General features: G+C 45.5%; 1 protein-coding gene across 6 annotated transcripts in view; it reads left to right on the top strand.

Moving 5' to 3' along the window:
• Positions 1–26,683, top strand: part of PTK2 (protein tyrosine kinase 2) — a 251,013-nt gene that overhangs the window by 132,466 nt on the left and 91,864 nt on the right. For all 6 annotated transcript variants that reach the window (XM_060127770.1, XM_060127769.1, XM_060127767.1 and 3 more), the window contains 6 exons: positions 2,080–2,134; positions 10,486–10,626; positions 11,145–11,222; positions 17,256–17,363; positions 19,058–19,175; positions 24,537–24,567. In XM_060127770.1, coding sequence (XP_059983753.1) covers positions 2,080–2,134; positions 10,486–10,626; positions 11,145–11,222; positions 17,256–17,363; positions 19,058–19,175; positions 24,537–24,567 — 531 coding nt within the window. The remainder of the gene's footprint in view (positions 1–2,079; positions 2,135–10,485; positions 10,627–11,144; positions 11,223–17,255; positions 17,364–19,057; positions 19,176–24,536; positions 24,568–26,683) is intronic.

Below are 26,683 nucleotides of genomic sequence, written 5' to 3'. Positions count from 1 at the left end.
CTTGAGATCTCCACCAGGAGGTCTCGTGCACCCTGCTCGACCCCTCTCCAGAAGCAGAAGTCCCAGGAGGCACGCCCGGGCCCCCGGCCTTCCTCTTCCTGGTGCCTCGGCCTTCCCTTGTCACCTTTCATTCAGCGCTGCTGGCTCTGCGTCCAGAGCATCCCCGAGCCTCTGCTGCCCACCCTCCCTCCCACCGCCCTCCTCCGGGCTCTCAGCAGAGCCTCCCTCATACCTGCCTTCCAGCCTGTGTCCTCCCCTCCTCCCTACAGCATGTCTGCTCTTGGCACCATCAGGTCACGCCTCCCTCTGCTCATGATGACGGCTAGTCAGGCCTGTAGACCAGACTCTTGCCAGACAGGAGGGGCATCCCGGGTGTTTCCGGGGGAAGGGGAACTACCCGTGTAGAGTTCTAGGGACTTAACACATTCTCACTGTCTAGCACCGCTGTTGGCAGCAGGGATTAGCATCCCTATTTTACACGTGGGTCACTGAGGTTGACAGGCATGAAGGCGTAGCCAAATCCTCCTGCGGCAAAGCCAGGATTCCAGTGCAGAGCTCCCTCTGTGAAAATAAGTTCTTTATATTATGGAACAGCTGCCTGCAAAGGCAGATAGGGAAGAAAGTGCTCAGGAATAATGCCTCTAAGATTCTAGGGTGTTGGTTTATCTTTTATGTGCTTATTTTGCTACTTCCCGTAGTGATTAGCACCCAAATCCTTAAAATGCAAAGTTCCTGTCTTTTTAGGAGGCAACAAAAAGTGGAAGAACTTGGGTGGACACTTTTCCCTGTTCATATCTGAAAAGATAAGGAAGGGAAGTTATAAACAAAAGTGGTTAGAAAAATAAATGGAAAGCCAGGAGTTACATGAATTTGCTGATAAATAAATCCAGAAAACAGTGTGTCATAGGAGCTGAGGAAGGATTGTGTACAGGAGTAGTGAACAGTGTCATCATCATCGCCACAGAGTAAAAAAGAATATGAGAACTGAGACCAGGATTTAGCAAGGAGTTCGTCGGTTTAGGTACTAACTAGTAGAGTATGGAATAGGGGATTAAAATGTTTGGATCTAGAGTCAACCATATAAACTCTGACATGTTTTCTATGGTTTCATTGGTAATACTTGCTAACTTACAATTATGTGTGAAGAAGTCATCCCTGCTTTATTTTTTTAATATACTTTATGTTCATTTTTTTTATGTAATCCTGAAAAGGTACCTTTATTTCGCTTTTCTCTTTCTTGATCCTTTTATATTTTCCATGTGTCTCCTGATAATCTTTCATGTCTAGAGGCTTTATTTCATCTTACTAGCGCACGATTGCCCTCTAGTGGCCAAAAGCCTGGCTCACTTAGTACCCAAAGTAAGTAGAAAATGAGAGTGAGCCGTTCTTTCCATCGGTTTTCTTGGCGGGAATGCTTTGAGGCTCTTGTTACTAACGATTGATTTTGTAGCTTGGTCTAAAGAAAATGACTGGGATTTTCAGCATTTCCACACATTCAGCTTTTTGACCTTAGGCCACTCACTTAATTTCTCTTTTTTTGTTTTGTTTCCTGTGTGAAACTGAGATTATAAACATTGATTAATGTTAATCAAAAAGTTTATTTTTAAAAACAGTCAACCTTTAGGATTAATCTAAGGTATTTAAACTTCCCTGCTGTATCCCAGATCTTTCCCTAATCAGGCCAGTCTACTTTCTATACAAATACAGTGCATTACCCAGTTGGAATCGAGGTTTATAAGGCTAACCTTCAAACAATGCTCAAAGAAGAACAGTTTGTTCACTGTTGTAATTTACAAACAGGCAATATTTTAGAGGGTTTGCAATAGTAAGGCTTAAAAAAAAAAGACTTTCTACCGAAACCAGCTTGTATCGGTGTTTCCTGCACAGATCTAGAAAATTACTTGTCCCACCTGTTCCATGACTGTGCGGGTACATTGGAGCTTTATTATACTTATTTCCTTCTAGAATAACATGTGGAAGGGTAAATAATTTAAACTGCTTTTATGTTCTTGTGACAATGTCATGTTATTCATCGATTTGGTGGTGTTATTTGTTAATACACTTCTTTTTGTATTTCAGAAAAGATGTTGGTTTGAAGCGATTTTTTCCTAGGAGTTTACTGGACTCAGTCAAGGTAATTAGCGTCTGCTTTATCATAATAGGTGACGTGTTAGGCAGACCCCTCCCCCGTGGTATGCGGTTTTCTCCTTTACGTGTAAAAGTCATAATATAAAAAGCTGACAGTTATTCTAGTCATACTGATGGCAAGTAGATTTTTAAAGGTGTAGCATTCTGCCAGAAAACCATGGTTTCGCTTCTTGATTGTGAGTGCATCCGACCAAGTACAACACCAAGAAGGTTGCGTTCACAGCGGTCCTCGTCACCTAAGTCTTTACGGTCTCGGGTATTTTGACACACGAAAGTAAAGAAGCGGCACGTAAAAGAGCCATAGTGGCAGCTGTAGCGTGTGTGCGCGCATGCGTGCGCGTGCACGCGTAGAAGTGTGTTCTGGAGGTCTGTCTGCTCTGTTTCAACCAAGGGCACTCCTCCCCGTTAGTAACTCTTGCAGGACACCAGTTCCTGTCTCTGCCTGTAGCTCCCACTGCAGGGGAGGGGACACCGGGGACCCGAGGTGTGGTTCCCCAGCCCATCCAGAACATGGTCCAGTGTGGTGTGAGGACGCAGCTTTGGATCAAGATAGAGTCCAGCTCAGCTGAGCTCTGCCATTTCCTAGCTTCATGGTTTTGGACCTGGTTTCTTATTTCCACAACGAAGAAAATAATATTTTGTAGGGTTGGTGTGGCTGTTCAGCAGATCGGTGTGTGTATGTGTATAAACTACTACCACAAGTACCTGTCACAGTGCAGTTTATAGACTGTGGCTGTTACTGCTCTGACTTTCTATCACAGAGGACATGTTCCACACTAGAGCACCTGTGTGGAAGACCATCCCACTCACTGAGGCCCAAGTGGGATAAGACAGAACACAGTGGTTCAAAAACTGGCTCGGAAGCCAGACTGCCTTGGTGAAAGTTGTGACCCGATCACCTTGAATCACTTGGGACTCAGTTTGACCTGGAGAGTGAGGCCCTGGCGTGGGCGCAGAAGCCCACCCTGTGCGTCGGCCTGCCCTTTGCTGGGTGGACCCAGGGGGAGACGCTCACAAGTGTAAGACACCGTTCCTCAGGGCATTTACCCCATCACTGGACAGAGAAGTGCACCACCCAGTGTAAAAGTAGAAAGCAGGAAAGGATACGAAAATGGCTATATCACATCAGTAGCACCATCAGTGCTCAAACATTAGTCCCAGGGTGGCCTGAGAATTACTGCGAAGTCTCCTTAGAGCTGTTTGTAGATAAGCAGTTATCACAGGAGGTATGACTGCTGGCATTTGGGAGCCCAAGAAGTTATTCTGTATTTAAAAAGGATCCTCATACTCCAAACAAGCCACCCCAGGTCCACGTCACAGGTGCCATGGTGTGAGTGTAGCCGAGGTGAGAAGGCCCCGGGGAGGTCCCCCATCGCCGGCTCTTCTAAAGCTCAGCCTCGGCGTCCTCTCCCGTACAGACTGCTCACCTCCCTAGGGGGCTGCAGAAACATCCTCCACCTTAGGGCCCTGCTCAGGGTCTTAATTTTTAATTTTACTTTCTCAGGTTTTAATTACTAGATATTTACTTGTTTGCATTTTGTCTGCCTGCTTCCACTATATTTTAAGATCCACGAGGACAAAGATGACATCTGCTGTGTTCTCTGCCCTAAACCCTGTGTTTGGCATAATCCCGGGCACACAGTAACATTCGCTAAATCTTATTTAAGTGAAAAAATGAATGAATAAGTTTAAGGGCCACTTGAAAGATGACTGGACTTAGAGGAGGCACTTTCCAGGTAGAGGGTACCGTGTGGAAGGAGGCATGAGAATAGCGCAGGTGATGATACTCCTTCACAAGGTAGAAGAACCGGAAGGCTGGAGAAGCTCGTTTCCCTGGGCAGCCCGCTCTGACCCTGCTGTCACTCCAGAAACGTCCCCATTCCTGCACAGGACTTGTCCCCTCCAGGTGTCTTTCAGGCTGTCCCTCAGGACCCAGCCTGACTGGCCTTCCTCATCCTCACCCTGCTGCCGACCCTGATGCGCTTCTGCTGCTGTTTGAGCTCCACCGGGTAGTCAGGTCAGCCCTGTGACTAGAGCTCAGACACTGTGGTCGCCTGTGTGGACGTCAGTATTCAGATGAGAGCACGTAGGGGCCCTGGGTGTTCATGGCAGGGGAGGGACATGGTCACCTTTTGGACTTTAGAACATAAACCTGACAGCAGCATGGAGGACAGATCAAAAGCAGCAACACTCCAGCCAAGAAGGCTTGGAGGTGATTAAGGTGATCAAGGTGAGCAGTGTCAGCCCCAGAGGCAGTGGTGGCCGAGCCTCGTGTGTGCACGGGTAGTGGAGGGGAAGGAATTGACCCTCAGGAGCTTGAGAAAACTTCGCGAGCCAAACAGATAGCACTTGTGTTTTCTGAAAGGTTCAGTTGCTGCTGATTTTGATGCGAGCAGGGAGAACAGAATTGACTTCTAGCTTCTGTTTCTTAGGTACAGATTTGTCTAGTGTTTCATTTCTCACACGCTTTCTAATGTAAAGGAAATCAGTATACTTTTGTAAAACAAATAATGTATATTTGGCTTCTTAAATAGCTTAATCAGTAGCTCATATCCTTATGCCAAAAATTTTTCACCTTCTCTGTAAATTCTTTCAACTGATTGCCGTCAGACTCTTGTGGGTATGACTGACATAAACATATACCCATAGGTATGTAACAGCTACAGTACAAATTAGGTTGTGTTCAGACAGTCTCCTCTTCAAAACTATTGCCAATGAAACTTCAACTAACAAGAAATTCACATCAGCTTCTTGTTTCTCCCGGACTAGCCCTATAGAATGGCTAGACCAATTGGTATTTGCTTTTCCAAAGGCCATTTTGTTTTATATGCCTTTTTCCCTTCATATCTAGACTTCTAGAAGATCATTTGTAGTTAATGCTCACGTTGAAGGGTTGAAAGGTTACCTTATATTTGATGGAACTTAAGCTATGATTGATTGATGGCAAAACAGGGTTGGCGTATATGTGCCCGATTACTAAGAATAATTTACAGGATATTTAAATTTTCTGACTCTTTGATCTCAGTAGTGCCAGAGGCACATTTTTAAAAACACTGTACCAGCAAAAGTAACAAGTCAATCCCAACCTGAGGATAGTCTACAAAATTGACAGCTGGGCGATGGGGAGACATGAGTAAATGCAGTGTGGGGTCCTGGAGCAGTGAGAGGGCGTCAGTGGGCAAACTAGGGGCCCTGAGTAAAGTCCGCAGCTAGCGTGTACTCTTGTACTAATGTTGGTTTCTTAATTTTAACGGATGTTTCAGTGTCGTGTGAGATGTTAACTTCCGGGGCAGGTGATGGGGGGAGGTGGGCACTGGGCGAAGGGCAGGAATTCCGTACTGTCTTTGCAGCTCTTCTGTAAATCTCAAATTACGTTGCAAATAAAATAGCCAAATTTCAACTTATTTGAGTATAATTCACAGTAGAAATCTAATTTCAGAACTAGAAATGTTGCAAGATCAATAGTTACCAGTTTTTTGAAGTTTCTGTACTTCAAGGTAATAGAATGGTTTCTTAGGGTCCTATCAGGAGCACTTAGTTTAGTCATTCCCATCCCTGTGGTTAGCACGGAAGTGCCTGGCTCAGCAGTCATTCAGCAGCCAGCTCCTGGCATCTGCTCTGTGCCAGGGAGAATGAAGCCTGGGGTCAGCACAGAAGTGGCCGTCTGGTCTGGGCTCCTGTAAGGAGGGTGGGAAAAAAGCACGCTTCAGACGTACACACACACACACACACACACACACACACACACAGACACACACAGACACAGACAGACACACACACACACACACACACACACACACACTGGAATGTTACTTTGCCATAAAAAGAAGGAAATCTTGCCATTTGCAGCAATGTGGATGGGCCTTGAGGACATTGTGCTCAGTAAAATAAGTCAGACAGAGAGAGACAAATACTGTGACCTCACTTATATGAAAAGAAAAAAAGCTCATAGATACAGAGAACAGGTTATGGTTGCTGGAGGTTGGAGTGGGTGAAATGGGTGCAGGGCTCAAAAGCTACAGACTCCGGTTATAAGTAAGTCCCAGGGATGTGATGTACAGCATGGTGACTGTAGTTATTAACACTGTTTTGCATATTTGAAAGTTGCTAAGAGGGTACGTCTTAAAAGTTCTCATCACAAGAAAAAGAAATGTGTCACTATGTGAGGTGATGGGTGTTAACTAGACTTACTGTGGCGATCATTTCACAATATATACAAATATTGAATCATTATATTGTACACCTGAAACTAATACAACGTTATACGTCAGTTATAGCTCAGTTAAAAAACACACTTTGCATGCACTGTTAACGTATCTATGTTTAGCATTTGGTAGGTGGGGAGATAATTCCTCAGTTAATGTTTCTGAGCCTGTCACTCTTTTCTTGCATGTTTTCTTTAGCACTACATTATAACTTTTTCATCCAGGAAGCCCTCGGAGTCCATTGTTGCTAGCAGCATCTGATACATATTAGGTTGATTAATATGCAGTTATTTTTGTTGTTCAGAGGCTGAGTAGCAGCAATGTCCGACGATTCATCCTGGTCATACTGCCTCACTTTGAGTGGCTTTCTCTCTGTATATGAATTGGTTTAAGATTGACTAGCATTGGTTGATAGATGCCTTGTTTCCTAAGTCTGGGCAAACACAAAGCTGATGTTGAAACCCTATAAACAGGGAAGTGTATTGATTAATATCAAGAGATTCTAGGGAGTCAGATTTTGTGGAATTTTTTTCCTTACTGAGAAGGGAGAAAGAACTGATGCTGTCTGAGGCATCTTTCTTAGAAACGAATCTGGGGCTCCTTTCAGATAGCGAGGGTTTTGTAGTTCCTGCCCAACACTGGCTGCTGCAGGCCGGAAATCTCAGTCCTCTTGGGTGGCCACATTGGAGTAGAGACCCCGAGAAAGCTCGGGCACTCACTCCCGGACAGGTGCACCCACTCTCGCTTGGCGGGGAGCCGGGGTGTGGCTCTGTGTCCTCAGGAAGCCAGCCCTGAATGGGCGCGCTCCCTCCTTCAGCTCCTGCAGCCGCTGCCCATGAGTGTGACTTCCTGTCTTAGCCAGGTGACGTGTAGGCCTCGGGAGGGGCCGGGCAGAGCAGCACGCGGAAAACTGACAGTCAGCTGGATGGCACAGAGGCGTGAACCTGTAGCTCAGGCTGTCTGTCTGCTAGCACTGCACAGTTACTATTTTCAAACCTATTTGCCCAGTTGCTCAGAAGTTTTCCGGCAGGTTGAATGGTCAGGTGCACAGTTTAGTTGACCCATTCCACAGGTGCTGGGGGTCAGGGGACCACAGTGAGGGAAGGAGACGTGGAATTGGGAGCGACTGTGCCATGGGGTCAGCAGGAGAATGAGAATCAGCAGGGACCATAAGGTGTTGCGTTTCATCTTTACACGTGCGCATATTTACCTGTTACGTGAGAGTTATTTCTACACACTTAACAAAGAACTAACTAACTACGTATAATGCTCACATCACAGATATTTCCATTTCCTTGTTTTTCACTAGTCTCTCTTCTACCAGAATTCTGTATCCACGGGGGACCATCACAGAAATCAAAGCAAGAGTGGGGCTGCTGCGTGGGAAGCTTAGAGAAAAGAACGTGGCTTTTGGAAAAGCACTTTGAGGACGTGGCAGTGCAGTGGGTTTTGAGAGGTGGGCGAAAGAGGTCAAGGTTGCCGCCTAGGTTTCTGTCTCTAAGCAGCTGGGAGATTTGCTGAGATGAGGAGGTCCAGGCCTGGAAGAAAGTCACAAGTTCTCTTGGTGGCTTGCCAGGTTCAGGTGTCTGGGAATTTCAGGTGGAAAGCTCAGGTGGGCACGTGCATATGTGTGGGTCTAATGCTCAAGAGGAGACGCAGAGAGTGTTTGCAAAGCCTGGAGTCAGAACAGCTGTTAAATGCCGTCTCAGCTGTGGCGAGAGTGGCCTTTTTCAGTCTCTGGGCTCGTGGCCAGAGCTTGGACGGCTCTTCCCCAAACCACGCGTCCCAGACTTTTCTTTTACAGAGTGTCCAAGGCCAACCACTCATGATGTAGGTGACATCTGATAGTCAAACCTTGCCCTTGAACCCATTTTGCTTCTCTTCACTTTAGTTCCTGTGATCTAAAACCATAACTGATTCTCTTCCAATTGCCTGTAGTTCCACACTTGGCTCACCTGTCAGAACCCCAGCCCTGGTTAAAACCAATGTTGGCCTACCAAGCAGGCTTTGGCCCGCACTTCTTTCCTGCGGCCACTGTATTTGTGGGAGTCATCAGGCCCCATGCCTGTAATCACGTCGGCTGGAGACCGTGAGGTTCTGACCCAGCCCTGCTGTCTCCTGAGCTCGGGTCTGTACCCAGCTTTATGCTCAGTGGTTCAGCTCGGGAGACTTGAGGATCTCAGGCACGTTCAGAATTAACGGGACTTGATCTTCCCGGAGCCCCGCCCCTTCTGTTTGCCCGCTTGTTCCACCCAAAGCTCGAGTTGTGTCGACTTCCCGCTTTTCCTGCCATCTCGAGCATCACCCAGGTGGCCATGCGTGCCCGGCGCCGGTCTTCCTGCTTCCGTTCTCCCCCACACCTTCTCTGCAGGAGCAGAGCCAGCTTGTGAAATAAAAGTCACCAGCCCTAGGTTATCTAGGGCCCGCTCTCTGCCCCCCACCGCCTCGCACCCTGGTCTTCATCTCCAGTAACCGCAGCCCCTCTGGAACTGGATCCCACGCTGACCACTGCTCCTAGCGGTCCAGCTCACTCTGCCGTGTCCCAGATCCAGATATCCTTTGACCACACTGGCACCTTCAGGCCACTCCAGGCAGGCTGTCACTGCCCTGACCCACCAGAGTATGCCACCCCCTGCTGATTCACCTGCTCCCACTTCCCTGACTGCTGAGATTTGCAGGCCGCCATGGGATGAGGTCCTGTCCCTGCCCCTCCAGATCCCACCCTGGTCCTGTCTCCAGTCTCCTGGCTTTGCTTCCTGTCTGTGTGCATCTCACACCGAGGCTCAGGTGGCCCCTGGTATTCTCTAAGACCCTCCGCCGCCTTGCTTCTCCTGGTCTTGGCCATTTCAGTTCAGTGGTAACTCTTACCTCTCAGTACATCCTGTTGATTCTGTTTTCAAAACAAATCTGAAATCTGACTACTTCTCACTCCTTTCTGCTTCTGCACTTGTGCAGCAGTGCCTGGGTCCCATCACCTCTCGCCTGGATTATTTTGTTGGCATCTCACTGGATCTCTCCTGCTCCCTTCATACTGTTCCCAACGTAGCGGCCAGAGTATTCCTGCCAAAATCTATGTCGGATCACAGTATGCCTATTCCAGGCCGCCCCAGGGCTTTGCATCTCACCAGGGTGGACCCAGTTGCGTCCTGTGGCCTGCACCCTCTTGTACCCTTCCCCAGACCTCATCCATCACACATCCTTTGCCCGCTGGCCCCCTCAGGCCACACTCCTCTCTCTGACACACCATGGACTGTGGGCTCACCACCCTCTACCATCCAGATGCTCATGGTTTATAAATAGAAAACTCACATAAATGAAAAGTCACCCAGAGACCACCTGTGATCCCACTACACAGAGAAGAGAGGCATGGCTGGTTTGTCTTCACTGTGCGTTGGTGCGTGTGCCAGGCTGTGTGAGGCCCATATCCCGTGCTCTCCTTTTGAAGACTTCTACACTACAACAGATTGCCTTGTCTTATTTTTTCATGTAGCACTGTGATACGGATTTTCATGTCAGTAAATGGGATGTGCACAGCAGTCTTAGGACATCTGGGTAGCAGACACACTGCAGTGTGCATGGCCGGTTGTGGGGTACTCTACACGCTTCCGTGCTGAACCTCCTTGTTGCTGCGTCTTTGCACAGTTCTTTCATCATTCCTAAAGAATAATTTCTCAAAGGTTGTGGTTTTAAAGTTTTTGATTTCTTATTGCCAAATTGCCTTCAGAAAGGGTGTGTCGACTTCCCCTCCCAGGTTGGGATGTGTGAGTGCCTTTATGTCCACTCCTTTGCCGACTTCAGGTCACATGTGAATATAGCCCTTATATTTTTAATGCCTAACTGTTTACCACATGTTCTAATAAGCCAATTATTGCTTTATCAATTTCTGTTTAAGAAATAAAGCTTGGTACTGCTGAACTGTATACTTTAGAATGGTTGCGATGGTGTATTTTATGTGTATTTTACTATGTTTTTTTAAATAAAAGAAACAAAGCTCTGATAAATACAACATTTGGTGAATGTAGGTGGTATTAAGTGGTGGCTGGACAAGAAATGTTCCTTGGTGTTGGCTGTTATTGCTGTGGTCTTTACTCATTGTTGGCTCTAAAAAGATGTTTGTAATTTTATCATGCAGGCCAAAACACTAAGAAAATTGATTCAGCAAACATTTAGACAGTTTGCCAACCTTAATAGAGAAGAAAGTATTTTGAAATTCTTTGAGATCCTCTCCCCAGTGTACAGATTTGATAAAGAATGCTTCAAGTGTGCCCTTGGTGTAAGTATGGGGACTTGGAAATAGGGTGGGACTAGGTGTGATTTCTTTTGCTTTTTCTTATCCATGTATATCTAAATTTCTGATTGAAATCTAATTTGTCGCATTTTTAACAACATGAGAATATTTTATCATTTTACAGTGGGAAAAATACAAAAAGAAAATGTGTCAACGTGAGACTAAAACCATCCTTTTTTAATAGCATGCCTAAGATTTTTTTTTTATTCCAGCCCAGCGATTCATTGATTAACTGTTCACTAAGGGCTAGTTTATCTATTCATATAATCTTCCCAAAGAAACCATTGGCTTGAGACCCACTGGAACGAGCGCAGTCTGTCTGTCTCTGCTTAGGCTCAGCAGATGCTGCACCGTGAAGCTGTAAATATTTTGTGTTATTTGGTTATAAAGATCAGTAGCAAGCTAGTGCAGCCCCCCTTTGGTCCTTTAATGTGTCCATGGTTCTTTATCTAAAATATCTTTTTCCTTCTGGTACCTTTGCCGTCACCCGTTTCACCTTCAAGTCAAGCTGGATTATTTCGGTGGAGCTGGCGATTGGCCCCGAAGAAGGGATCAGTTACCTCACAGACAAGGGCTGCAACGTAAGTGCGCTTTGGACAAGTCTTGGGAGCGGCCTGTGTGGAACACACCTCCTTTCGGACCTGATTGTGGACAAAGGGGAATCAAAATAAGGAAATGAGGATCCTCTTGGAAAAGACATCATTCTGCCATTAAAGCTTTCCGTTTCACAGCGTTTATTGCTCAAGGGAATAAGAGGAAGAGACAGCCTAGGTCGAAAGTTTTTGAAATTCTTTAGTCGGGAAGGAAGGGAATCACACAAATGGCACATATGTTGGTGAGATCTGAATGGGGGTGTTACAGTTCATCTGGAGAAGTTTTAGATACTAATTTCTTCATTCACTTCTACATCTAATTTAAGTATATTTGTACTTGTATCATGTCCTTTGAAACAGCCTCCTCTGGCTCTTTCCAGGATCAAAAATATCACTAAGAAAAGGGCAGCCACCCCAATAGAGGATGTCCGAATAGTTAAGACGTAAGTGAAGCAACGTTCAGCCCCATAGTCATCAGATAAATGCACAGTGTGATACTGTTACACACCTACCAGAATGGCTGAGGTGAAAGAGATGAGTAATTCCAGGTGTTGGCAGGCATGTGCAACAGCTGGACGTTTCATACACTCTGTGAGGGTATAAAGTGGCACGACCTCTTCAGCAAGCTCTGTGACGTTATCTGTCTTCTCTTTGATTTGTAGTCTCTTGTATTCTCTTGCCAGGTTTTCTTTGTCCTTTCGCATTTAACCCGTGTGGAATTTTGTGTATGGTACAAGGTGGGCCTGCGGTGTGTCCGGAGGATGGGCTCTGGAGTGCACAGCTGCGTTCCCAGTGGGTCACCCTCATGCTGGCCGTGTGACTTTGAGTCCATTTCTTCACAGCTGGCTTGTGTTTCCTCGTCAGCAAAATGGCAATAATAATCACAACTACCTAAGAGGGGTGGTAGGAGAATGAAGTGGGTACTGAGTGTGCAGTGTTGAGATGAAGGCCTTGCACAGAGGAAGCACTTAGAGGATGCTGGCTGCTGTCATTGTCCCCTGTTGTCCTTCTTGTTGGTATCCCAGTGAGCAGCCAGCCGTGTCAGCACAGTAATCGTATCTTTCACCTCTGAACTGAGTGTCTGCCATCTTTGTGATCTAGTTCTGGATCCTCTGTTCTGGTCCAAGGGGACTGCTCTAGTGGATGCTGCATCCCTGTGTTATCTTTTGTTTGTACACTCTCTGCATGGATCGTTTTTCTTTTGTACACTTTCCTGGCTGTTACTGGCTATTTAATCTTTCAAAACCAAATTTATAGAATTAGCAGAAAATTCTGTTGGGATTCCAACTTGTTTGTTAATTTGTGAAAGGAGATATTAGTTAGTTATCTGTCCAAGAATATGGTATGTCTTTCTATTTGTTCAGGACTTCTTTTTTTTTTTTTTAATTTACTTATTTATTTATTTATTTTTGGCTGCATTGGGTCTTCTTTGCTGCGTGCAGGCTTTCTCTAGTTGCGGTGAGCGGGGGCTACTCTTCATTGCAGTGTGCGGGTTTCTCATTGTGGTGGCTTGTCTTGTTGCGGAGCATGGGCTGTAGAGCTCAGACTCCGTAGTTGTGGCACACGGGCTTAGTTGCTCCACGGCATGTGGGATCTTCCTGGACCAGGGCTTGAACCCATGTCCCCTGCATTGGCACGGGTGGACTCTTAACTACTGTGCCACCAGAGAAGCCCGTTCAGGACTTCTTTTACATCCTTCAATAAGATGTCATAGTCTTTTTTGTATAGTTTTTTTTTATGCGGGTCTCTCACTGTTGTGGCTTCTCCCGTTGCAGAGCACAGGCTCCGGACGCGCAGGCTCAGCGGCCATGGCTCACGGGCCCAGCCGCTCCGCGGCATGTGGGATCTTCCCGGACTGGGCCACGAACCCGTGTCTCCTGCATGGGCAGGCGGACTCTCAACCACTGCGCCACCAGGGAAGCCCTCGTATAGATTTTTTTGTATTAAGCTAATTCATAAGTATTATAGAGTTTTTGGCCTTATTGGGAAAATTTTTTTTGGCCATTTCCAATTTAAAATTCATACTGTGAGCATAGCAGAATATACTTGATTGTTGTTTATCATGTATTCAGCAACCTTGTTCATTTAATAAGTCATTTTTATTAGAATCTTAGATTTTATAGGTATATAATCATGTAATCAGCAAAAAAAAGGAATAGTTTTAACTTTTTTTCTCTAATCTGTGCAGTTCTTTCCTGTTCTCATATTCACAGGCACCTTGAAGATCATGTTTAAAAACGGGTGGTAGAGGATATCCCTATCTTGTTTTAGGTTTTAATTTATCAGTTAAAAGTGTGTCGGACTTCCCTGGTGGCGCAGTGGTTGAGAGTCCGCCCGCCAATGCAGGGGACACGGGTTCGTGCCCCGGTCCGGGAAGATCCCACATGCCACGGAGTGGCTGGGCCCATGAGCCATGGCCGCTGAGCCTGCGTGTCCGGAGCCTGTGCTCCGCAACGGGAGAGGCCACAACAGTGAGAGGCCCACATACTGCAAAAAACAAACAAACAAAAAAAAAGTGTGTCATCATTCAGGATAATTTTTGATGTTGGGTTTTAGTAATGTATCTTTTAAAAGAAATATATTTATTTATTTGGTTGTGTGGGGTCTTAATTGCAGCACATGGGCTCCTTAGTTGCAGCATGTGAACTCTTAGTTGCAGCATGCACGTGAGATCTAGTTCCCTGACCAGGGATCGAACCCGAGCCCCCTGCATTGGGGGTGCAGAGTGTTATCCACTGCGCCACCAGTAAAGTCCCTTTAGTGAAGTATCTTTCATGTTTTTAAATTATGCCTTTCTTTGCTTAGCATTTTTATTAGGAGTGGCTACTAAATTTAACTGAAGGCTTTTTCAGCCCTAATGATATGATCCTGGTGTTTTCTCTTTTAATTTGTTATTAGTGTATATTATCTTGATTAGCTGTGCTGATATTGAGCCATTTAATAGCTCCTACTGGTTATGCTATATTATTCTTTGGAAATAGTGATTTATTATATTTGCTAATATATAGAATTTTTGCAGCTATTTATAAGTGAAATCAGTCTAGTCTTTTCTTTTTATATTAGCTCTACGAGGACATGATGTTAGAAGTTACACTAATTTTATCAGGCGAATTAGGGGACTTTTCATCATTTTGTGGCCTGAAATATTTTAAGTCAAGGTAGAGTTGTGTATTCTGTGAAGGCGGATAGAATCAATCTATGTAACCACGTGGTGCCTTTTTCAATGGTGGGTGTTTAACCGTTTTTTCAACCTCTCCAGTAGTAATAGATCTATTCAGGTTTTCCAGTTCTTGTGTCAGTTTTGGTAATTCATACTGTTAGCGTCTCATCTGCTTTTCTACATTTTTAAATTGTTGCCATGGAGTTGCATCTCGTGATACCCTTACGATCTTTCCAGTAACTTTATTTCTATATCCTTTCTCAGTCCTAAGCTTGTCTGTTTGGATTTGTCTCTTCTTTTCAGATTTGCAAAGGATTTATTTCAGCTGCTTTTGAAGGACAGGCTTAGCGGGTAGGGTTATAGCATTAATCTATTTGTCTTCATTAATTTCAGTATTTATCTTCACAGATTTCCTTTTCCTAATATCTTTTGCTTATTTTTATTCTTTTCTTCTGCCGTTCCCTTTAAGTACTTCTTTAAAATTTATTCTTTTTATGTGGCCGACCTTGAGGGATAATGTCAGAATGAGGCAGAAAAACAATGGGTTAAAAGAAGGAATAAAAAATAAGTTAAATACAATAATTTCCATAACTCAACTTTCTTTTTGTGCTTTGGAAATTTTTTTAAATTGTAAGATGCCAGTAATGGGAATATTTTAATATAGCCATTTACTGAAACTAATTGAGATATTTCTCATTTCATGTGTCACCACTGACTTAATGATGTTTGGTTCCCAGTGTGTTAGGAGGAGCCTCAGGCCTCCTCTATGACAGTGTATGTACCTTGTGCCAGTAGCTCAAACATCAGACTAGCATCGCCCTCGGTGATGTCCTTTTCCACAATGGTGGGCAGCTCATAGTAACATTCCAAAGACAGGCAAGTGTAATATTCCCTGAATTACACCTAAGTTGCATTCCTGGAAAATTCCATGCGGAGCATACTTTGTGTTTTAAAATAGATGTGGGTTCTAGAATCAGATTTTTCACCAGCATGCATAAATACCAGGATATTTGAAAGCCATTCAGGACGCAAGACAGTTTTTCACCATGTGGGAATTTCCTGCACATTATATGGCCTCTCACAGCCCTGGTCCTCATTCATGTTCCTCATTCTTTGGTCAGCTGAAAACTGACCAAAGGGAATGGCCCTGCCCCAGTGAGACCAGAGCACATCCCATCAAGATGAGGTCCTGGTGGGGAATTAGGTCAGAGAGGCAGGCAGAGGTCAGATCATGTGGGTGTTTGATTCCTTTGGGCTAGCATTGTACCGTTTTTACAGGGGACTTAATAGGACCAGATTTACATTTTAAAATACCTCCCTGGCTTCCGGGGGCTGTCTGTGTAGAGGATGAACACGGATGAAGGGATACTGGCTGGGAAACAATTTCAGGACGAATTCTGAGCACCGTGCAAGACAGTGGCTTGTACTGGAGTGGTGGCCGTGGGGATGGAGGGAAAACGCATGGATTCTGGGTGTTGGGAGCTGGGCTGGATGTGGGGTAAGGGAAGGAGGGGAGTCAGTAATCATGCCTTCATATTTCCACTCAGGAACCAGGTTGAATGGTGATGGCTTTTGTTGAAGTGAGGAAGACTGGAGGGGGAAGGTGTTTTGAGGGGGGGTTCCCCGTGACTGTGCTGGGTGTGCGGTCAGTCTCTCTCCAGTGTCCACGCGAGGATGTCACGTAGGGAGTGGGATACTTGAGTCTGAGCTCAGGACTGGAGATGGTACTTGTGCCACAGGACTGGCTGGTGTTCACCGGGCAGGCCGTGCACAGCTGGCGAGAAGGACGGGGCCCAGCACAGACCCCTGTAGCACCTGAACGTTTGTGGGTTGAGTAGGGGAGAAGCCAGGAAATGGAAAGAGAGCCACGGAGGGAGGAGGAAAGCCCATGAGGGCAGAGGCCAAGAGAGGGCCAGGCGTGGGGGCCGTGCTGTGTGCTGCCCAGGTGATGGAGGACTGCCCGTGGGTATCCGTGTGGGGGGCCTGACAGCAGTGCCTGAGAGCAGTGCTGCAGAGACGCTTCCCTGTGAAGGGGCGCGGGGTAGGAGTCCCCTTCTGAACCGTAATTCCGGCTCAGTCCCAGTGGCATAATCTGTGCTGAGTGGGGCACTTGGCAGGGAGGGGCTGATACCTGTGATGTTCTAAGAGAAAGAGGTCCTAACTAGGCCAATTGTTTTGGATAAACCTATAGGAATCGTCTCACGCGAACCGGTCGTTGTCATGAAATGGTAGAGGATGAAAGACGGATGGGCATGTTTTGTCTGCATAAGAAAAAAGAGTTTACTCCTCTTGGGAAAATGAACAGTGTCTCTCTTGGCCTGTCTGTGTGGGAAGGGCCCTTTGGATACCCAGCGTCTCCCTAGCACTGTTACACTCTGGAACTTCAGAACGTTTCAGAGACTTGTTCTAGCTCAGGGTGCATTGGGAGTGGGAACAGGTCCCTCTCTCTGTGAGAAGTGGAGCAGAATGTTCCCTTAGGCCAAGAATTTCACACGGTTCCCCCCAGGCCAGAGGGTGAGTCAGGTCGGGGACTCCCTTCTTCCTTTCTCTGTCATGTGTCGTGTGGGACTGGTGACCACTTGTGCAGCTCCTGAGGATGGAGTGCCCCTCGGCCGTCAGGAGCACAGAGAGCAGACACATCCCTGACCGTGAAGTGAGCAGGTGGCCCTAGCAGGTCCATGACTGCTCCTCAGAGGGAGAATGGCCCCCCAGGCAACATGGACAGTTGGTTTCCTCAGACATCCCGTCTAGGGAGGTGTCCTTAGGAGGATGAGGTGGGCTTGGGACCGTGAGGACTGCACAGAATAGTTCACATGAGTCTTGCATCTGTGGTCCAGAGCGTTTGCCTTTTCTTCCCAAAGCCCACACACCTGGCCGACTTCAATCAAGTGCAGACCATTCAGTATTCAAACAGCGAAGACAAGGACAGGAAAGGGACGCTGCAGCTGAAGATTGCAGGAGCGCCTGAGGTAAGGAGGGCTCACGTGCGTCACGATGGGAAGACGAAAATAAAGCGCTGTTGTAGAAATGATGATTGTTTCTGGTTGCAGGTGAAGTATTCACGGGTCATCAGAATCACAGCTTTCTCTAATGTAATAAGCGTTACATTACGAATAGTAATGATTAAATGCCCTCAAGAATAGAAAACAGGTTTAAAAATTAATGGAGCCTTATTGTGGAGATGCTGGGAGATTATCATGAATTACCAAGAAAATCAGCCTCTTAGAATTATATAAATTCTGTAAACTGTGTTACAGTGTTATTTCCCAGACTGTGCAGTATGTGACATTCTCTGGGGGGTAATAATTAGGAAAATAACCGCGGCAGCAGCTGGTACTTCGTGCCACATATGTCCCCACTGTCCGACACTTAACACAGAAGCCAAGGGCAACACACGGCATCCTCAGAACCCAGCGGAAGAGGCACTTTGAGATACTTTGGTGACCCCCAGTCTGTAGGTGAGGGAACCAAGCACAGGATGGTGGCCACGGTCCTAGTAGGCGGTAGACATGGAGTTCATCCCAGACAGTCTGGACCCGGAGCCTCTTCTTAATCAGCACGTGGTGTGGAAAGTAAAGGCAGGCCTGGCACGAGAAATGAACATTTGGCAAACACTGCATAAGGTGACCTTTCTGAAAGACGGGCAGAGAATACTCACATACCCAAGAGTCTGCACCACCTGGCGGCACACGCAGGCTTACTCGTGGGTGAAGCCCGTTCTGGGGGCTCACCTGGCCCCACTCGCACACCTGGGCTCTGCTCTGCTGCGGCCCCTGCGGGGATGGTTTGTTTTCGGTGCTCCTCACGCCTTCTTGCTCCTGCTGCCTTGGGATCGCGGCATTTCTAGGCTCCAGGCAGTGGATTCTCAGAACTAAACAAATGATGCCGTGAAATATTGAAACCGTATTGCAAATTGAAATTTCCTGAAAATATCTCAGTAATTTCTTGTTTGCACCATGATTTTCAGGCTGTCCTCCTTTCTGTTTGCTACCCTCAAATAATATTTAGGATACTGCAGGTGAGATAAGTTGTCCCTTTGGAAGGAGGTTATGTAGACTACATGAGTTAGGACATACTTGTGTTTGAAAGTAAAATACAGCTTTGATGATCTCCTGGATAACATTTAATGATAGGTTTTTAGGAAATTTATCATAATTGCATGTTTAACTTGAAAAGTGTGGTTTCTGAGCTCTGGAGCAGAACATGCTGTGCGTGCTCAAAATAATGAAATTCCACTAATTTTCTTTAATGTCAGAAAAATTACGATGGATGGTTGATAAAAATTTACTCCACATTTCTCTAGTTTCTAAAATAAGCTCTACTTTAGCTTACTAATTTTCTAAATTCTTTTCTTAATCAGAGCGTGCCTAAGGGACCAGACATTCTGAAAGGAAGTGGTTTTTTCACCTCTTTTTGTTCTAGAAAGGGAGTCTCGGTTTAAGTGATTTTTCTTTTTTTGCCTGGGTTTGCCTTCTGTCACATATTCTAGGAATAACATCCTTAAATATCAAACTTCCTTTTTCACTCAAACCTTATGACAGATCTTGTTTCGCTCCCACTCTGTGTTCAAGTGCATCTAGAGATCTGATGTCATAGTGCAGCTGTCCCTTTGATTACTGGAAAGAACAATAACAGCTCTCTCTGGGTCTTCTCCCCTGTCCAGCCTCTGACGGTGACAGCACCGTCCCTGACCATTGCCGAGAACATGGCCGACCTGATAGATGGGTACTGCCGGCTGGTGCACGGGGCCACGCAGTCTTTCATCATCAGGCCTCAGAAAGGTGAGCTCTCCTTCTGTTCCAGCGCTCCCTCTGAATCGTTAGCCGAGCTCACCCCACAGCCTGTAGTCCTTTTAGATTGCTCTGTGAAAGTGAAGAGTGGATGAATAATTCAGCCCAGTGGATCTGTATTCTTGCTTTTCTAGGGAAGTGATCCAGCTCACAGCCTAAGAGCTGGGTTTGGACAGAGCTTAAAGGAAACATTGTGTTTAGACCCTTTTGTTTTGAGCAACATACTTAATGTATTTTCTAGGTTACCATTAGCATTTTTAAATAAACTTTTGGGATTATGTTCTGGGTCGTTTTTTTTAAGTCTCTTGTAACTCATGATAAATAAAGTCTCTTTCCTATTTTTTCTCACAGATCTCAAAAGCTGAGAGTAGTAGTTCTAAGCATGATGTGATGAACCTTAGAAACACGACTGTGTCTCTTTAGCCTTTCACAAGGCAGTAAGATGGGGTGTTTCAGAGGATTTGGGTTTCTGAAATAAAGCAGGAAAAAACTGGACTTTGGAATTGTATTGACCTGTGGATTCAAATCATGAGTGCATGCCGCCTGCAAAGTACTTAACTTTCTGTGCCTCAGTTCCGTCCCACAAGACACGAAGAGTGGTCCCTGTCTTGTGTAGTCGTGGGGGGACGGCCCCGTGTGTGGGTGGCTTGGGGCCGTGCTGGCATGTGCAGCGTCAGGAACTTCAGTGTTGCTGTCGTTGCAACGCTGCTGGCTAGTGTCAGTGTGATCTTGACACGCTGGATGAGCCTTGGCTGGGGATTCCTCGTCCATAACGGAAGAATGGTACCTACTTTGTAGCGTGGTAGGGGGGTCCACAGTAGTCCCCATCAAGCAGGCAGCCAGCTCTGTGGCAGGTGGACACAGGATCCCTGCCAGCATTCCCCTCTGTGGGTAGGACGATCCCTGGAGGGAGTTGGGGACGACTGAGCAGTGAGCGAATGGGGAAGCGTATGTGGAGACACACAAGGGAAGCAGATGACAAAGCCCTGAGCTCCAAGTGTAGACACAGCAGAGGGCCCTGCCTGCCCAGCAGTCGAGTTCTCTGTGCTGACAGCAGGTGGAGGGCGTTGAGGGAGGGTGTGAAGCAGAGGTATCATTGGAAGCTTTGTTTAAAAGTTAGTGTCAGGGTGTTGTGCTCTGAAAACGGTATCTATAAAGCCATGAACCAAAAGGCCAGTAAGTGCATGGATTCCAGGATGTGGCTAATCTAGCAAATATGTTTTCCCACTATGATCAGACCAATAAAGCCTCTTCATTTATTTTTTTCCTAAAATATAGTGTGTATTTGTCATAGCTTTTTTTATGTAATGAAGTTGCTTTTAGAAATATCTAAAGGCTACTCTCAGTTAAGATTTTTGCATCCATGAGCTTTGAGTTTTCATATTGTGCTTTAAATGGGGGTATGTACCTTGCAAACATTATTTAAATGTTTTGGGACAGTTGCTTCATATAAAGATAGTATTCTATGAAAAATGTTAAATGTGCCGTATCGCCTATCTTCTTTTTAGTGAATAATTTTTTAATTTCATCCTGATTTACCAAAATGTTCTTCATTAATTTGTTGGTACACAAAAAAATAACATTCATACATTAGGCATTAAATGTTTGAAGCTTTAACATCTTCCTGTGTTGGTTTTTAAATGGCTTTTTTTCCCCTCTAGGGAGAAACATTTTGATATCAAATCTCATGAAATGAGATGCATTAAATTCTTCATTCATATGAAAACAGCATAAATGAAAATGCTTCTCATAAAAACCTAGTAGGGCATTGGTTGTTACCAATTTTATGTTGTCTTTATAGAATTAATAATTGAGTCTGATAATTTATTTACTTTATTCTAAATCACAGCATATGTACTTATTACATGACTGTTTTATAATAGATACCTAAAGTGAGGTTATATTGCCTAACTGAAATAATATTTTAAGTCAGATGTTTTAATGGATTATAGTCAGAAATACGTGGACGAGAGCACATGTGCATTTTTTAATTTAGTTTTTTTTAAATTTCAAATAAATGTGAAACATGTTTCCACAACTCTAATGTACCATTTTCCTGGTATGTACTTTAAGTAACGATTATGTACGTACCCATTTGTCCTCTCTAGACTATAAACTACTTAATGGTAAGGAGCCATGTACACGTTTGCGAGTGTTAACAGTTATAGTGACGTGTAAGTTCTACACCTGAGGTCTGATGTGCCCAGATGCACTTTGTTAACTCTGTGATCCACCATAATTGCTTTGAATTTAGAAAGTGCTTTTAAAGGTGGTATCATTGGGGCAGAAAACTAAGAGTCACAAGTCCGATGCCCTGAACCAGGTTCCAGTAGAGTCGCTGTGTGACCTTGGCACTTATCGTGGGGCGTTATCTGACCTTTCCTTAAAGCAAGAAAGCTCAGTAGCAATTTTTCGATCTTAGTAAAATTCTCCTCAGAGGAAAGAATTGTGCGAATCAGGGTCATGATTTCATCGTTCTCAAGGAGGGTTTCTGTACGGAGGATGATGGTAAATACTGCACATTGTGAGGGTGGGGCTGCTCCCAAGCCTGACACAAAACCCGGAAGGCACAGAGAGCAAATCTGTAGAGTTCATCAGTACATAAGTACGAAAGCGCTTCTACTAGTAAAAGAAATGCTTTTTAAAGCCGTGGCACAGAAGGGGAAACATCTGTAATACATGCAAAAAAGAATTAAAATCTCTTATTTTTCAAGTGTTCTTCTAGCTCATTGAATAAGAGGGTAAAAATGGGCACCCGTAGAAGAACGGACATACACTGTCCGGTAAGCTTACGGACACAGACAGTGACAGATAGCATTCTGTGTCTGTTAACCTGTTGTTAGATGGGTGGAAAGACCGTGATACCCATTCTTGGTGGGGCTGTTGCAAGGTGCCCTCCACACTCTACTGTGTCGGCATGAGTTGGGACAGTGCTTTCGGTTGCTCCTGGTACTGCCGACCCCTCCTGGAAACAGCCGCGCAGGACCACTGATGCGGCGCCCCTGCTGCACTGTCTTCGGTAGCACAAAATGTGCAGCGACCCCGGTGTCTACGGGGGTGGAGCTAGTAGCTAATAAATAAGGGAGTGTGAGATGCCGTGCAGCTGTTTGAAAAGACGAGCTGGCCCTATTTCCGTGCTGAAACCTACATGCACGTGTGTGTGTATAGCCAAACCTGCGTGTGTTTATAAGCATACAAGGAGTCTGGTAGTCTGGAAAGTTAAATGTGGACAGTGAATACCCCTACGGAAGGTGGAATTGTATGTGAAGGTGGGGGGTGGGGGGCTTCAACTTGTCTACTTTTTTTTGGTCTACATTATAGACCTTTATGATTTAGATTTGTTACAGTGAATCTGTATTGATTATTAAAAAACAATAGATAAAAATTTTTATTCAGAAATTAAAAGCCTCAGTTCTAAAAATGAAAATAAAAATGTGGTTTAATACAAAGATGCATCCTTAATCCTAAGGAACTTATGCTGAGAAATAAGAGACCACATGAATGCCATGAGAAAGCATATGTTACTAATTCATGTTACTATGAAATGTTATAAATGTTATAAATGTTACTAATTCAACTTATAAATTTAAAGCAGTGTCAAAAGTTAGCTCCTAGCGTTGGGCATTTTAGTTGGTGAGCGCTTAGGGATTTTTATAATGCTGCTGCTTATCGCGTCTGTTGCCATTTCTCTCAATGTTCTGCTACGTTCTTGTTTCCTGAAAATTGACTCTCTTACGCTCCTTCAGTTGTTAATCACCTCATTTTCAGCCTTCTTCCTACTCCTGCCCAGCTTCTTATAAAGTCTGTATTAACCAAATAGTTCATAATCTGGTTCCTTTTTCTCTCCAAGGAAGTAGAAATTTCAACAGAGAGAGTAAAACAGCTAGAAATCACACTGACATGTCATTTGAAAGCCCATATGATTAATTGACAGTGTTGAGTGTGGGTAAGGTGGTGGTGGTAGCATCCATGGGGTAATAAACTAATGATAGGATTTTCCAGTTATTCTAAGTTTGGTCTTCATGGTATAACGTGGTTATTTTGCTTGAAATTCGGATGTCAGAAAGTCATAGTGAGGAAATTTGGATGAAGTTTCTGCAGTGTATTGGGTATTATGCAGTGGCTGTGAGTGCCGGCTCCTCTGCCAGTGTGGGGGGTGGCCTGTGGGCGGGTCGTCTGACCTTCGAAGTTGTCTGATACGTGGGAAGCGCTCTGCTAATGCAGCAGAAGCACAGGAAGGCCATCCAGAGCCACTTGGGGTGTTCCAGGAAGGGCTCCTTTGAGGAGGTTGAGCTTGAATTGAGCTTTGAAAGATTGACGGATGATGCTTCCACCAGAAGGAAGAGAATCTTTCAAGAGATGGAGTGTATGAAGGCATCGTGCTGTGTTCAGGGCCATATGGGACAGGGACCGGGGGGATAGGAGGAGGGACAGGAGACCTGGACAAGGGTAATCCGCGGCCTGGGGAGCGAGGGGACTGGTGGGATGGGTTTACCACCAGATTCATCCAGATAAAAGAGATTAAACCAGGGGGCTCCATGCTTCCTGGTTCACTAATGAAGGGGAGGGAGCACATCTCCCCAGCCACTGAGCAGAGCTTCCCTGTGATGCGCTGGCCAGAGCCCAGCCATGACGGGGGAGTCTGCCACCGTCATGGGGGCCTCAGCACCTCCCGAAGTCGAGTCCACAGGACACTTCAGGCCACGCCTCTGAGGCTGCTGGGCCCCTTGGCTGCCCCTGTTCCTCCAGGAACACAACCTGTGGGTTTGTTTCCTTTGGATTTCTGTGTGTCCTGCACAGGTTTGTTTTTTGTTTTTTAAAGAAGATGTTGGGGGTAGAAGTTTATTAATTTATTTATTTTTGCTGTGTTGGGTCTTCGTTTCTGTGTGAGGGCTTTCTCTAGTTGTGGCAAGCGGGGGCCACTCTTCGTCGCGGTGCGTGGGCCTCTCACTATCGCGGCCTCTCTTGTTGCGGAGCACAGTCCTGCACAGGTTTTGGTGTTGCCGCAGGACGTTCGGTCTTTGGTAAAGAATGTTGGCTTTGATTATGAGAAAATCTTCATCTTCTAGAGTCTCCTGGGAAGAATATCTTTCATCAGTTTATCCCTTAGCATTTGGTTTTGATTGGTAATACCTTTTATATAGTCTGCACCTGCAGGCAGTGTGTATTTGTCACAAATACTAAAAATAAAGCCATGGAAACCTAAGATAGATAGGCAGTATACCAACTTCATTTTAAAGTGTTATTGCTAAAATTCTGAAATAAGACTCATCTTCTTTCTCTGATTTCTATACATAATCTTTTCAAAAGGAAAGAAGGAATCTCATCTCTCTCTTTCTGTTTTTTCCCCAGAAGGTGAACGGGCTTTGCCATCGATACCAAAGTAAGTACTGCTTTGTGTGTCTTGTGATTCCTGTGCATTAGAAACTGGGAGGAACTCACTATGCTTTACTATCCATTTGCCTGAGTAATCAAATTTCTACGTATATGATTAGGAAACTAGAAAACCAATGTTTCCAGAAAGAAATCAGATCAATTTTAAATCATGTAGTTAGGTTTAATCAAAAGTGTACAGTGAATTTTCCCTTTAAGTTCAGCAGGGAGCTCAAGAATAGCAGTGAGATCGTATGAGGGAGGTCTGTTGTCAAACAGTCACTTTATAGTCAGTGACAATATTTATAAGAACCTGAAAATAGATACCATTCTGGCTATTTTACAAGTGAGAAAATTAAAGATATGTAATTTATGTTAATTTTTAAATTTGTTTATGTCATGAATTTCATAGTAGATGTTTCAATCTGTACAAGGAAAAGAATGCCAAAGCTTCTCTGTTCTCAGCCATTGTGCTAGGAATTGGGGACCAAGTGAAAGTTACAATCTAGACATTCAGATATAGAGGTAAATAAACAATTACAGCTGTGTGCTGAGCACTCAGAGAGAGATTTGAAGAGAACCCAATGCACCTGCAGAGAATACAGCACCTGAGACGCCACTGCATATAGGGACAGAGAGGGTGGAACCTGGGCATCACCTCTGTTCTGTCACTCTCTCTCCTCTATCACCGGTCTGCCGCCAGTTCCTTCCTTTCTGCTTCCTAACTATCAGATCCATCCACTTGACATTCCCACCATCCCTCCCCGGTTTTTAGCTGTTATCACCTGTCCGGGCTCCTCCAGTAGACTCCTGTGTCGAGGTCCCCAAGACTGCCCCATTCAGTGATTCTCTAGAAAGAACTCCCAGGACTCAGCACGTAACCGTACTCTCAGCTGTGAGGTATGGCTGCCAGGGAACGCAGAACAAAACTGGCCAGGCCGAGAGCAATGGCATGAAGTCCCGAGGGAGCCAGGGACAGGTTCCCAAGAGCCCTCTCTCAGGGACTCAGGTACGGCGCACCTGATCCTCGGGAATGAGTTGTGATGCCGTGGAGTGTTGTCTACCAGGGAAGCTAGTTAGAGACTCGGTGCCCCAGCTTTTATGGGGGCCTGGTCACGTATGCACACTTTGCTTGGCGTGTACCCAAATTCCAGACTCCCAGAAGGAAGGCAAGAGTTCAGCACGAACCATATTACTTGTACAAACAGTCTAAGGACAGTGAACCACACTTACTAGTTAGGGGTTGGTGGGAGCCCTCCTAAACACCAGCCAAGGGCCCAGCTCAAAGGACAGCAGCCTCAGGTCTTCTGGGTTCCCATTTTCCTGCACACCTCCTACCCATCTTTGCCTGTCCCATGTTGCCTACCGTCCTGTCCATTCTCTACAACAGCAGAAGGGACCTTTCCTCTCGAACCCCTTGCGTGACCGCTGCTGCTCTTAGATTCAGGCCCACATCCTTCAGCCAGCCGGCGGGAGGCTGCACGACGGTCCCTGCCGGCTCCTCCAGCCTCACCTCCCGTTCCTCGTGCTCACTCTTCGTTCACATTGAACTGCCTTCAGTTCCTGGAGTCCTTCCTTCCCTCCGGCCTTGTCCTCAGCAGGGGCCTGCTCAAATCTTATCCTGCATCCCTGCCTCTGGAAACCTCCCACCACCCCAGTCCCAGGAGCAGCCCTGTGTGTTTTCCTGTAACTTATCTCACATTAAACAGTTACCTCTCTGCTGCTCACCCTGTGGCCTCGTTGACGGCCAGGGTCACGTGACGTGGTAGACCCGACCCTGGGCCGCATGTGGCACACGGGAGGTACCCAGCAGCTGGGCAGGCGAGTGGAGGGATGGGCGAGACCAGCTTTCTCTTAGCTTTTAGGCCTTGTGTTTCACAAACTCAACGGTATTTAATAGATATTTGTTAATGTCCCATATCAGGCAAGGAACTAATGCTCAGAGTATCTTCAATTGTGGGAAGTCTTAAGAGATGACTTTGAGGATCAAAACACACTGGAATCATAAACACAGATAAAAAAGTCAGGAAGAAGGGAGTCGGCTAGAAGTGCTAGCAAATCCTAGAAAAACTGAACAAATAAAGCAAACTTTAAAAGAGCAGAATTTCCACAAATCATAGAGCAGC

Source organism: Lagenorhynchus albirostris, chromosome 17, assembly GCF_949774975.1.
Source record: "Lagenorhynchus albirostris chromosome 17, mLagAlb1.1, whole genome shotgun sequence".
Lineage (NCBI taxonomy): Eukaryota > Metazoa > Chordata > Mammalia > Artiodactyla > Delphinidae > Lagenorhynchus > Lagenorhynchus albirostris.
Note: the sequence above shows the minus strand (reverse complement) of the source record. Positions and strands in the feature narration are given on the sequence as shown.